This window comes from Strix uralensis, chromosome 19 (assembly GCF_047716275.1).
Source record: "Strix uralensis isolate ZFMK-TIS-50842 chromosome 19, bStrUra1, whole genome shotgun sequence".
NCBI classification, from domain to species: domain Eukaryota; kingdom Metazoa; phylum Chordata; class Aves; order Strigiformes; family Strigidae; genus Strix; species Strix uralensis.
The window spans coordinates 8,274,619-8,288,269 of record NC_133990.1 but is presented as its reverse complement, the minus strand read 5'-3'; the positions used below and the strand labels follow the sequence as shown (position 1 = coordinate 8,288,269).

Sequence of the window (13,651 nt, the reverse complement as noted above, 5' to 3'; positions counted from 1 at the left end):
ATTCAACTCCCTTTCCAAACAGAAGCAAATCACCCAACCCATCAGGCCCCCTGACATCCCTTCCTCCCCATTTTCCTATCGTTTTGTTGACATGCTTTAATTTTACAAGGGAGCTGTAAAAAGGTTGCATAGTTCATTGCAAATCCTTTGGTCATCCTTCCTGCTGTTTGCTGCCACAACTGTGGTTGCATTTACTTTTTTCTGGTTATGCCGTGGTAGGGCAATAGAGTGCGGACTTGGTTCCTGGTGTATTACTGCTCCACAAACAGCAGAGAGACACCAGCATCTCACCAGAGAGAATATTCACCTTTGCACTATGACAGAGTCACGCTCCCCCACTGAGACAACAAGAGGTTGATACTGCGGATTTGAATCAAGTGGGAAGCATTTTGACAGGGATCAATTTGCATTCCTGCAAGACAGAAACCTTGGAAAAAATCCAGTAAGCTACTTCCGTTTTGAAAATCCTACTGCTTGGAAAATGAGCATTTTCTTAAGTGTAACTTGAACATCGTTAGCGGTGTTGTTGAGCTGTGGCATGCAGGAATGGGAGCGAGGAAGAAATTAGGATTGCTTTCTCCAATAGGAGGTGATTTAGAGGCTTGAAAAAATCATAGATGTCCTAGGTGAGGTAAAAATAGTAATAGAGAATATAACTCTAGAGGAATACCTCTGGACTGCATGTTATCTGCTAGATAGCTATTTCTTCTTGTTTGAAGACTGGTTGACTGTGGTTGTGGTAAAGGGGCTTCAAAAATAGTGACGAGAACCTAATTGCAAAGCCAAGTGCTTGGATTAATCCTAGTGATGGATAGCAGCACATAAATAATTATATACTTAACCTAGCATCCATTCACCAGCGCAGCAAGGAACAAATGCGTGCTGTGAGCCTGAATTCTTCTTCTTCTGTGGCCATTGTGCAGGTGGGTCTCCAGGGCGGGCTTGGCACAACTTCCCAGCTGCTTTCCAGTGTGTCTGTTTTGGCTACTGCCTATGAAATGCCAAGGGATGTGCATTGGTGGAGTAGCAGGACACAAGGCATCACGTCCTCCCTTACCTCAGTTCCACACGGTGACTTGTTGCTAAAACAACATCTTTTTAAAAATGGGTTTGAGAACGAGAATACCATCATTTTAAGGCTGCAGTGATTTGAAATAAGGATTGCTATCCTTATAGGTAGAAGATTAACTTATTTGCAATCAGAAAAAGCTATTTTGGCTGTCTTTCTTCTCTGAGAGCAGCATAAAGTAGGATACAGTCCTGCTTAGATTCCCTCAAAACATAAGGAAATACTTCCCTTACCACTTCAGCTCAGCCAAAGCCAAGGCCATCCTGCATTCAGGTTATAGTCTGGATTTAGTATAACCATTAACATACAGCCGACCAAATCCACTAGTCAAAATTGGGAAGACCCTAAGTCAAGACACCTCATAGTTTCAGGTTGGGTTTTGAGGATTACCTAACTTATGAAAAAACACTATGTTCCAAAGTTAGTTTTGTTTCCTCCAAATCATTCCTTCTCCAGTAATCTTTACTTCTGCAGAGAAGTAGATGATATAGTGGTCGATGATTAGAATTACGTATTAAGTTAGAAAAACTCTGAAAGGACATTTTATTTACATAAGGTAGATATTTCTGCAGTACGTTTTAGGACACTTTGGAACACACAGCCTTGGTGGTGATAGGGACATTAGTGAATCTCAGAAGCAATGTTAATTAACACCAGGCCTCTTTCTTATAGCGGAACAGGGTGGTCTGAATTAAATATGTGCATAGGAGAATCACCAGCAAAGCTCTTGCATCTAGAGTCTCTGTTGCCTCCAGTTAGTTCTGAGTGGCGTTTCTGCAAGGAATAGGGGTGTGGAGCTGTCAAAAGTCTGTTTTGGGATGAAACTCAAAACTCGCAGAGTACATAGCTGAAGTACTTGATTTTTGAAAGACTACTGAAGAAAACAGCTTGCTTTCACTCTCATCAGACTTCTAGTTCATTTTAGTGTGTTGTGTTGTTTACAGTACGTGTTTCCATGTGACTTGTGCTGAATGGAAATTCCCAGCATTTCTCAGCATGTCCAGTTCTCCCTGGTCATGTTTCTTGTTCATCACCTGAGCAAAAGCAAACCATCCTGTTTGCTTCCCAGGGACAAGTTATGCTTTTGTATTTGTTGGATTTGTAGAAAATCCAGCCCTAGGTGGTGGATTGACATCATTGAAACTATTCTTAGGAATGTACTGAGGTAGAAATCAGTAGACTGCTGTTTAACAGGGATGATAAATGTTCTGTAGCAGTGAAAACAGGAGGAAATGATGTATAACATTTGCAAGTAGTAAGAATAGGGAGCAGGCTTTGAGAAGAGATTTTCTGATAGGAGTTTGTAGTTAATTGTGTCGTTTTCACTGTTGGGCCACTTCAAAGACAAGCGCTCTTCTAAGTTGTATACACATTGCTGTTAGAAAGGGGAACTCTTGTGACACTGTATTATTGCCTTTCAAAGAGGGGTAGTGTTTCAGGGATGTGAATAGAACAAAACTAGAAGAATGGTGATCGTTGTCAATCCCTGGACCCAGTCGGAGGGTGGAGTTCATGCTGCCATAACAGGACAAGTGAGCGAGGGGCTGTGTGGTGTTACCTGCAGGTACCTGCCCAGCACCACCACTGCCTGTCCAGGCCTGGGGGGGCGGACGGGCAGGGGGAGGCTTCAGGCGTAGGCACGTGGCTGGTAAGTGTGGGCACCCGCCAGATCCTTGGTGATTGTGAGCTCAGTCTGGTTTTGCTCGGTGTGAGAAGGGAGGTGCCATAGGGGATGTAGGCAGAAGGCTTCTCGTGGGTCGGTCAGGTGATGCTGTGGTGTTGTGGCCGTCTGACGGGTTGTGCCTTTGCAGAGGGTCCTGCCAGAAACCCTCCCATTCCTCCATGGTGGCAGACCTGCCCATGGTGAGTAAATTTTTGCATACATGTAAGTAACATAAATAAGATACTTCTCATGCTACAGAGCACTGAACAGCCTCAGTGAAGGGCAGGAATGGAGGTCACTCAGAATTTAGAGATACCAGGCCCTTCCACTGAGCCTGGGGAGGGACACTGCGGCTCCAGTTAGATCCTTTTCAGAAGAATAAATGATGTGTAATAAATGTGGAAAAAAGTGTTTCTATAGGAAAAAGATGAAAGTTTTGAAAATGCTAGTGTTCAAAGGTGGAACCTCGTACTGAGAAGTCAGTTTGTCAGACAAGATGGTTAACGGATATTTCGGCATTCTTTCATTTGTTAAACTACATTATTTCTTTAATTATTTTTTTTTTCCCACAAGACCAAGTAAGAGGATGATACTGAAGGGAATGTACACCAAAGCAGCTCTCAGCACCAGCAGTGGTGTTTCTCCATATTCTGATGAACAGATCTATACTTTTACTCTTGAAAGAAGCAAGCCATTCATTTCTTACCTTGTTGCAGTGTGCTTAGCATTTTTAAAACCAAGTATTTTATTGTTTGTCTCCTTGTAGTGCTGCAGCCTAGACCCTACTGTGCCATCTCACATCTCACAACCCATTTGGGCTGACCCAGCGCTGAGGGATATGGTGGAGTTGGGAACTGTCAATGTTAGGTTAAGGGTTGGACTAGGTGATCTTCAAGGTCTTTTCCAACCGAGATGATTCTGTGATCTCTTTTTGGGTAACATACTCAAGAAAGACGCATTTGGAGTGTTGAGCTCTGTGCTGCAGCAGTCCTCACCCCAACCAGTTGTATCCAGACTGGGCATCCTCACTTTCCCTCTTCTCCACCAATTTTTAGTGATGAAAGGCCCAGTATCACTGACTGGGACCTTATGGAAACCTGCTGGTCAGTTGTCACCAAAAAAGTGGTGATGTTGTTTATTTAAGGTGGTTGATGCAAAGTTTTGGATAAGTAGTTTCACACTGTTGGATTTTGTGCAAGTTTCTTGTGTGGTGTTTACATGTAAGAAATTAGGTGAGTTTTAGAAAATGATATTTCCAGATTATTGTATTGCAGCAGAATCAAAACTGAAAGTATGTACCAGTAATTTAAAAGTTAAAGGTATGATAGAGGAAATAGATTTCCACAAAGAGGTGACCACCTCAAACAGGCAGCGTTTGGAGTCGCGCTGCAGAGCTCCATGTGCTGTAGGCGGGGTAATGCCAGCAGCAGCACCCGAGTCCTGCAGCGAGACTTCGAGGCAGAATTTCATGCAAATATATCTGAACCTGTCATGTGGCATCCAGCTGAGCTTGTCTGGGATGTCAGGTGTTGAGGAGCCTCAGCTCAGTGCAAGGTGGGTGTTTGCTGGCCACAAGCTCTCCTGTACCTTCCAGACTGCAAGGGGTGTGTATTTCTTTTGAGATCCTTAATTCTGAGCTTTGTTGGGTTTTTCAAGCTGGTTTTAGATATATGTTGCCACGATGGTCTTAAAGGTCCTTTCCAACCTAAATGATTCTGTGATTCTATGATCCTTGTAATATTTCATACCCTGAAATTGCTGTAAAGTGCTTTAACCTGTTACTAGTCTTTTCTCTTTTTTTTGGTCTTGGCATTACCCAAAACACCTCTTCGTGCAAGGTAGAGAAAGGCTGCAGAGCAGGATGGTGCCTCCTGGCTTTTCCCAGGAGGGCTGTGAGGTGGTTGGGAATACAGCACCTATTCTAGGGTGCAGGCAAAGGGAGGTTGTTGGAGGAATCCAGGTGTCGTGCCAGCTGCGGGTGGCTGGTGCCTCCTGGGATGAGCAGCAGTGAGTTGTGAAGACATCGCCCAGGCAGCAAGAAGCCTGGGAGGGTTCAGTCGCAGGCTCCTGGGAAAGTGGGTTCAAAGAGGCCCTCGTCTCGGTGTGTTTTGGTGGAGAGGAGCACAGATTTCCTGTGTCCAAATGGGAATGAGACAGGGTCTTCTGCAGCCCAGTGGGAAGGCTGGGAAGGGACCTTTCCCTTTGTAGTCCCTGATCCTCCTGTTGCTTGAGCCAGGTCATCTCAGCTTCAATGAAAAATACATAGCCAGTGGCTGGAGTGGTGACCAGGACCCTTCCTACCCTACTATTTATTTGTTTTTTTCCCTATGCTTTCTTAGTTGGCTGCAGAGCAAAGCTTTCTCTTTCCTGGTCACCCCTCTTATGGGCTGAAATTTGCCCTCTGCTTGGCAACCCCCTTGGCAGAAGGAGCGCACAGCACATCTCCTCCATCCTTGCTCAAGCCTGGTTATCCCCATTTTCTGTTAGGCTGAGGAGGGTCAGGAACCCTGTCAGCCCTCCTGCAATTGGGGTCTTACATAAACGACATCCCAAGGTGCCCTCTCCCCTCCTCAGCGCCGCCCACCCTGGGTCTGATGGCACGCCCAGGCTGTGCTGACAGGTTGGGCCCCTTTGCCCCTGTGGCTGAGGTCGAGCCCGCCAGCACGGATCTGTTTAAAGGAGTGGTTATGCATGGAGGGTGCTCAGGACCCTGATGCGGGGGTGCCCAGTGGCTGCTGGTAGCCCTGGCAGCCAATGCTGGTACTCCAGGTGTCACAGGAGGTGTCATCTGACTTGGTATGAGATGGGGTAAGACCTCGGGGTGAGAGCTGACTCCATTTCTCCATCCCTGTGTCCCTAACACAAGCTGTGATTTGCTAATGTTGTTGTGAAATGTGTTTTCCTTTTCTTACAACATGTTGGGTTTTTATGTTTATTTCCAGATGCTCTTAATATTTTGTTGCTGACAAAAAGTTTACTTTATGTTCATTGTCTCCCAGGTAAACGCAAAGCGCTGAAGTTAAATTTTGCAAATCCACCTTTCAAGTCCACAGCAAGATTTACTCTAAACACTTCTGGAGTTCCTTTCCAAAATCCACACATGTGAGTATAAAGCCAAAGGCACAACTAGCGGAACAACTTTGAAATTATTTAGCCAACAAGCAGTGTTATGTTAAATGCAGTTCGATTACTTCAGCTATTTGTAGGTTGTTCAAATCTGTCAGTCTGAGTCACTGTAGAAGATATTTCCCCCTTCCCCCTGAATTAAAAAAAGGTTAAATTTGGGATCTTCCTGTTTTATGCTGGAGCTACTGCCTTCCAGAATTGATTAAACTGAGATAAATTGTAGCTGATAATGCAAGATATACCTATAATTAATTTTCAGATCTATTCACTGTCATTTTCCTGTCTCTTTATTCAATGCTTATTACTCTTTGTTAGAGAGAAGTTCTTGTTTCTGTGTTACTTGTGAAAGACATAACTGTGATTATTTTTTTTTTCCCAGCACTAAAGTGAACAAAGGTTTGAGGGTTATCATTCTGTCAACATGCGTATGTGAGGGAGTTATGCAGTGATTAGCTCTCACTGAGTGTTCTAGACAGCTAGCTACAGGATATCCCTATCCGAAGCTTGAAGGCAGGTGTGGCACAGAGCTGTTCCTGATGCTAGTAAATAACGATAGTACATCATCACAGCAAATACTAGCTTTGTATCCTCAGATCCACCAATCTAGATGGATAGGTGATGCACCTACAGCCTGTACATGTGGCAGAGTGCAGCTAGCATGCAAAGATGTCCCAAATTTTTCCCCTCTGAGTTCCCCCGCAGGTCTCAAGAGTTTTGTCAGTGGCAAGTCTCAGAAACTGCACCTGCAGCTTCCCTCGCTGCCCGGGCTCTCCAGGGTGTCCCTGGTTATAGGTTGCTTCTGCTTGGCTCTGCATGTCGCTGCCTCTCTCCTTGAGCTCAGTGCCTTCTGCTTCCCCAGGGTATACCCTCTGGGGTCTGTTCCTATTTCTGGTAGCTTCTTTATGCTGGGGATTTTCAAGCAAGCCTTTACTGAGTTAGAAACATATTTCCGATGAGTTATCAATGGTAATTACATCATCTAGAAATTTTATAGAGTACTTCAGATGATTCTTCTTACAATCCCAAGTGACCTTTCCAGCAGGTCCCCCCCTCTCCTTCTCTTTCTTTTCCTCTCCAAAATATTCTTACTAGTGGTAGAGCTAGCATCTTGTCACATCATCAAACCCTTGTAACAATTTTCTGTAGAACCCCATCTGGGGCTCTTTCCTCTCTCAAACCTCTCTAGTCTATTAAATAAAGGACTTAGTCTCAGCTAGTGAGTTCCCACCATCAGCCATTTATAGGGGTTTGACTTATCTACACAGATATCTGTCTCGGATTCACTGGAATTCGCAGTGGCTCCTGTTTAGCACAGAAGAGTTTTCATTGTTAGTCAGTGACATCTTAAGTTCCGTGTTTGTGCAAGTGGCTGTCAGCATTGTCCATTAAGAAGGTGCTGCTCTGTCTCTGTAGGAGTTGCAGTTGTTGGCAGGGGTTGGACCCTGGGCTGGTGTAAATGGTGTAACTGGTTCTGAGGGCTTGGAAGTGTTACGGGTCGGATATAATAGCTGTTCAAGGGTCAAAACCGATGGTGATGTGCTAAAGCTTTCTTGGGATCTGTAAGCTGTGATAGCCATTTTTGTTTGAAAGAGGTGGATGCTGTTGGTTGGATTGCTTTCTCTGTGTTGAGGCTGACTAAGCCTGGATACAGCTAATTCATCCTCATGTCCTTTGTTGTCTGTAGTGGGTGCTGTTCCTCAGAATCAATGTTCACATCTCCTGGTCACACGCTTCTCTCAAGTGTTTGTCTTGCAGCTGATCATGGTGGTGTATCTGCATCTCCTGCCTGCTTCCCAGAGAGGCTGGAATGTTTTTTCCTCTGTTGTCTAGAAACCTTTCTAGACTTCAGATTTGAATTGGATATTCCAGACCTCCTGGCCCGGATGCATTCCTGATGCAAGGTGTGTTTCTGTTCACTGAGTCTCTTCTCTTCCCCAGCCTGATGGAACAGAGTGGCCTTGATGCCCTCCCGAGGTGAATGCTGGCTCGACCCTGCTGGGGATTTCCCTGTGCAGACCCTCTTGGTCCAGATGGGTGGATCTGAAGATACAGAGAGGTCAATTTCTTACATGAAATTTGGGTTTCTGTGACTTGGATCCACCGATCTGGAGGTGTCCCATTGCTCCTGCCTCCAGGAGGGCAGCGGGTCCGGTCGTCAAATGCGTGTTGCCTGTGCTGAGCTCTGGCTGGGGCAGTGACCTGCAGCTGCCATGAGATATAAATTGCCTATTAGCTGTATTTTGCTTGATTAACAGGTTTGGTTGGGGAACTGATCAGGCTGGATTGGTGGATGTTCAGGTAAGAGTGTGGTTTCTTACTACGTAGACAGAAAGCAAAGGAGTAAATGGGGCTCCTTGTGCCCGTATGTGTGTTAGGAGGGAGGAAACCTCTCCATAAACTGCATCACTGGAGCAAAGAGAGTGCTGCCAAGGAGGGAAGGCACATCGTGCCAGAGGTGGCCTTGGAAATGTCAGGGTATTGGGTGTAGCCATGTTCCTCCTCAGTGCCGAGGCTCTGTACCCTGGTAAAATGGGTACAGACCCCACATACACCATCAAGGTGTGAGTTCGGCTTTCTTTTTAGGGTTTGTTTCTCTGTCTGAGAGATCTCAGAAGTGTTAGAAAATAAGTTGGGGAGCGTAGAGGAGAAACCATTTTGGGAATCACTGTAAGCCAGGGGTGGAGTTTAGCTCCAATGAGCAGGGGTGATGTACATGTGGGCTTGAGGGGACTTGGTGTGGTTTCCACTGGGATGTTTCCCAGGTGATCTGTGGATGATTTCTGACTCCATTCATGCCAGTTCCTTGGTTTTAATAGCATGTTATGTGGAGGAACAATTTCAAAGGCCATAGAATCTCAATTGCAAAATGTGACATTATTAAGACTCTGACCAGTGCTTCCCAGTTGCCTTACGTGCCGTGACACAGAGTACCCTGAGTAGCCTGGTGAGCATCTCGCCTACTGTGCTCCTGCCTGGAGGCTGTTCCCAGAGCTTGGGTAGAAGCTTTTTGTTAATATATAGTCTATGCCCTGGAATATTGTTTTCAGGGGCAGAGAGCATAGATTAAACACTACTGAATATAGAAAGTTGGGACATGGGTTCCCAAATCTTTTTCCTGCTCCTCCTTGTCTTTTCTTTCCCATCTGTGGTGGTTTTCAGCCATGTCTTATGGTTTGTGTCTCAGGATGGGGCTGCATCACTCCAGGATGTCCGAGTGTACTGCCATGGGTGTGTGGGGAGCGCAGGAGGTGGGTGCCAGGGCAGGATACAGAGCAAGGTGTAGGAACGTGAGACCACATGCAGGAGCAGGAGGAGACGGAGAGTGGTGGGGACCTCTGAGCTTTGCTGTGCCATCTCCGTGATGGCGTTGAAGCTGAGAGCTGGTGAGGACTTCAGTGGCAGCGGGTGGCATGGCCCTGCTGCTCCTGTCCCGTCCCTGCCCAGCCCATGGCACCCCGAGTCCCTGCCCAGGACACCCCCCTTCTTCACCCTTCCCAGTAGAGCTGCTACCAGCGGAGTTTTGAAGGAGGTCACCTTTGTCACAGATGACCAGGAAATCCAGCAAGGAGGAGATTAGCAGAGCAGAGGCTGCAACTGGTCAGGCTGGAGTCAACAGCCAAACCCCTTACATCTCTAGTGCTGCTAGGGTTTTGCCCTAAATATTTTCTGAATTAGAACATGTGTTAAAATCAGCAGGCTTTGAAGTGACCTTTAAATAGGAGACTGACTCAGGGTGGCTTTGAATGAGATCAGAAACTGGAGGTACTTTTCAAGTTGCTAGAACTGGTGCTATGGCTCCCTGAAATATCCCCTCTTGGTGATGCTGAGGGCTGACACATCCATTTTGCAACTAAGAGGAACTGTGAATCGCTTTCTTGTGCAGATCCTGTGGGGCAGGTGGGCAGAGCCCTGGGATGACATGTTGAGCAGCAGGGAGCAAGGCAGGGGATTGGAAGAAAGGTCTGTTCCGGTTCTGTGACTGATGGAGCTATGGAGGATGTGCATGTTGTTTGGTTCAGCCGTGACTGTTACCACCAAATCTACTTTATAAGTGCAAAGAGAGCTTTTGTCTAGGTATGGCATGCTACCTGGCCTGTCCGTAGGGTATGTAGCACACTGATACACATAATTTTACATGTGCCCTATGCAGGGTAAAGGCAGAATAGAGCCTGAATTACAGAGAGTAGTTGGGGAGTAAAATTCTTACGTGAAAGGGTGCAGTCTGGAGAAGCTCTGAGTGTTTTACTGACAGCTGATGCCCCAGCCCAGGGCAGTGTACGCTCCTGCTTGCGCCTGCTCAGTCAGCGAGGCTGTGTGCGATTGCCGTGCTCTGCAGGCTGGGCAAGAGTGGAGGCTATGGAGAGCTGTCCATTGAGACCATAGTTCTCATTAGTGCAGATGTGTATGTCTGATAGATCAGATTAACAAATGCTAACTTTGTTTTCCCTGCAGCAGACATTGCAGAGGCTGGAGGACACAAGCCATGATTAGGGTGAGCTCTTAAACTTCTGATCCATTGTTTTTCAATTGCTATTTCCAACCGACTGAAAAGCATCCCACCTTTTACCTCATCTGTTCTGTGTCCGAGTGGGATTTAGGTCACAAACAAAATTAGGTTACTCAATTATATATGTGTAAGCTCTACAGAGCTACTTGCAGCTGGTGGCTTTTGCTGAAGAAGGTTGAAATAACACTGACATGGGAACGATGCGGTGAGATGTGACTGTATAACTCTGCACGGCAGGTTTGTCTGGCAGCTGTCTGTGTTGTGCTGGCCTTCGCTAGCATCTGTTAAACCAAGTCCTTTGGTTGGCTGTAGGTGAGTGGTTTTGGTTTTCTGGAAAGTGTTATACTCTTCTGGTGCAACAGTGCCTTGATCTTGACCTCAGACCTACAGAATTTAGATCTACCTGCTAAGAAATGAGCACATACAAAGAATTTTGTTTGGCATCTGATTCACAGTATCTTGCTGCTCAGGTATCATGTCTGCTGGCTGGGAAGCCTCTTGACTGTCAGAGGTGCCACCTTCTAGAACTTGAACACCAGAGCATTGCGGTCTCATGGAAAGGTGACAGAATGAAATGACCTCTTTTAATGCTCACAAACCCAGTTTCTGAATTGACTGGTGGCCTGTTGGACTCTGTAGCCTCCCTGTAGCATGTGGGTGTCTTCATGGATTCATTGTGACTTAAGCTTCTAGAGGTGCCCCGTGTGACCACCTTCTCCTTGCGACACCTGACAGAGTCACACACTTTCCATGTAGACACCCCAAGAGTGTGTTGGCAGGTGTTTGTTTAACAGACCTTTGGGGTTGGATTCCCCAGAAGCAGAGGGAGGTCCAGTTGCATGTCAGGCTCTGCTGCTTCCTTTTTTTCCTCTATAGATCAGGGACTGTCATTATTCCTGGAAAGGATTTTTCTGGCTGTCCCAAAGTCTCTCTGAAGTGTCTACTTCTCTTTTGATCTCCTCTTACACTTTTCCAAACCTTTCTGGCATGTGGTCTCAGTCTCTCTAGCTGCATAGCCTACAGCTGGCTGAGTTTATCAGGAAATAACCTGTGAGAGTTACTACCATTTGTCTAAAAAATATTAAAAACCAAAGTGAAATATCCCAAATTGTCATGTTCACAATTACTTGTGTGAAGTTTCCTGTAAATATTTCTCTGTCTGTTCCCCATTTCTATCACAGTCATTTCACATCTTTATTGTTACTGATTTCTGATACCTTTCTGCTGCATGATACTTTCCCATTGCAGGGTGTGATGCCTAGAAGCCTTAGAAATAGGTTTCAGTATGAAAGGTACCAGTTAAGAAATTGATTTTTTTTCTGTGACTGTTCTGCAACATTTCCTGAAAGTTGCAGTACCTGAATGTAATCACTGGAAAATTTGCTTGTATTTTCAGTAAGCACAAGTAAAATGGATACGTCTAAGGACTCAGCAAATACATTTAAATGGATGGAAAGCAGGCTTTCACTTTTAATACAAACATCACCGTTGTTTAAGTGCTAGATTGATGTTTCTGACGCATTTTTTTTAGGAGCTTTCTTGGCAAATTGATGAGTTTTGTCTTGTATTTAATCTTCCCAGTGATCTCTGTGGCCTAGATGTCAAAAGAGGTGATAATGGTTTGTAAAACACCATGCTCAGTATCTTGGGCTTCCAAGTAGACCTTCTCTTCAGAGAAAGGTGCTACCAGCATTAGTGTGAGATTTTGGCTGAACATGCTGCATTAAGGTCTTTTTTTTTTTTTTTTTTTCCTTCTAAGTTTTGGTATTTCTCTAAGGTGCTAATCCTGCTCTGCGGAGGAGCTTTTTGGTATCAGCTGCTTCCAAAATAAATTTCTCTAGCAACTTCCATGTCCCTTGGACCATCAGTGCCTTAGTAGGGCTGTTCTTTCTGCAAGAGTTTTGATACCTCAGCACTCCGCTTCTGAATTTAGACCTTCCATGTCTGGAACCAAAATTTGCAGCTCATATATCTCCATTAAGCTAATGCATAGTGAATTTTCATAGGTGCTGAGCACCTAGCTCGTGGCCACACTGTTGGGACCTGGGCTTCTCAGAACTCCTGTGAACCTAATCACCATTTGACCATTTAGACCTAATTACCATTTAGACCTTTGGGTGTCTAAATCAAATACAACCCGACGTTATATCCTAATCTGGCTCCCATGGGTTCTGAGTGCTTCACACATGCTGAGTGATTGAGCTCTGCAAACCTAAATGGTTGCACAGAACTTTGGGTTCCACATTTTACAGATGGGAAGCTGGGGCATGCTGTGATTTGGAAGAGGTAAAGATTAGGCCAGAAGCTTGCGGTGGGGTAGAGAGTTCAACAGGGATCTCCTGATAGTCTGTGGTCCTCAAGTTAGCTCTGTTACCCATCCCATTGCCGGTGCAGTTAGGACCTGTAGTCCTGGCTCTTTTGTGCATGCAGCCGTGGTCAGAGCTGCTCATCTGGGAGCAGCATTTTGACCTTGTCATGACCCTCTTGGTGTGCTGTGCGGTGTATAACGGGTCCCCTTCCTGGTGCGCGAGGGAGTCTCGTCCCTTCCACGGTGGGGAGGAGTGACCAGGGGTAAGAGGCTGTAAGAAGATGGCAGTAGTGGCAGTTACCTTTCAAAGCAGCAAGATCTGGCCCATCCTGCCCAGACAGGGACAACAGCCGGGGTGGTGGGAGCAGAGGATGAGCCTGTGATGGCAGCAGCGATTATCCAGAGGCTTCTGCACCTGCCCAACACTGCCTGGGGCACCCCCACTGCCTCTGCGAGCCCCTGGGGGGATGGTCACTCACAGGAACTGGCCGTTGGCACACAGCTGTCTGAGACACACCGAAGCATGAACGTGCAACATGTCCTAATCCAAGGCATGATGTCTGATGCTCATGCTGCTTCCTCGGGCCTGTTTTCACTGGCACGCCAGGCGAGGGAAGGTGGAATGGGGTAGAGGCAGAGCTGCAATCCTGTGTGGCCTGTGAAGGTGTTCTCAGTGATACTGTCCGCAGTCTTCCTCCTCCAGGGGCACCGAGATGGTGTCTGAGGAGAGTCTCTGAAGAGCAGCAGTTTTGAGTTGACTAGTCGACTGAATGGCGTGTGGAGGGAGGTGAAGCATTTGCTGGTTCAATGGAAATTGGAAAATTATCAGGTAGAGCAGTGAGGTGGAAATACTCATTTTCAAACTGAACCCAGCTTCATTTGCTGTTGAGTCTGCATCAGTGTGGCTGTGGTTGGAACATGGAGAGTCTGTACAGAAGAGCAGAGCTTGGCGGTGTCTTCCTTGGATAGGAGTATCCT

The 13,651-nt window shown here is 46.1% G+C and overlaps 1 protein-coding gene across 1 annotated transcript in view; it reads left to right on the top strand.

Annotated features, from left to right (window-relative positions):
- MAP2K4 (mitogen-activated protein kinase kinase 4) overlaps positions 1–13,651 on the top strand; it is a 102,190-nt gene that overhangs the window by 32,753 nt on the left and 55,786 nt on the right. Inside the window, exon 2 of the mRNA XM_074889755.1 lies at positions 5,732–5,834. Coding sequence (XP_074745856.1) covers positions 5,732–5,834 — 103 coding nt within the window. The remainder of the gene's footprint in view (positions 1–5,731; positions 5,835–13,651) is intronic.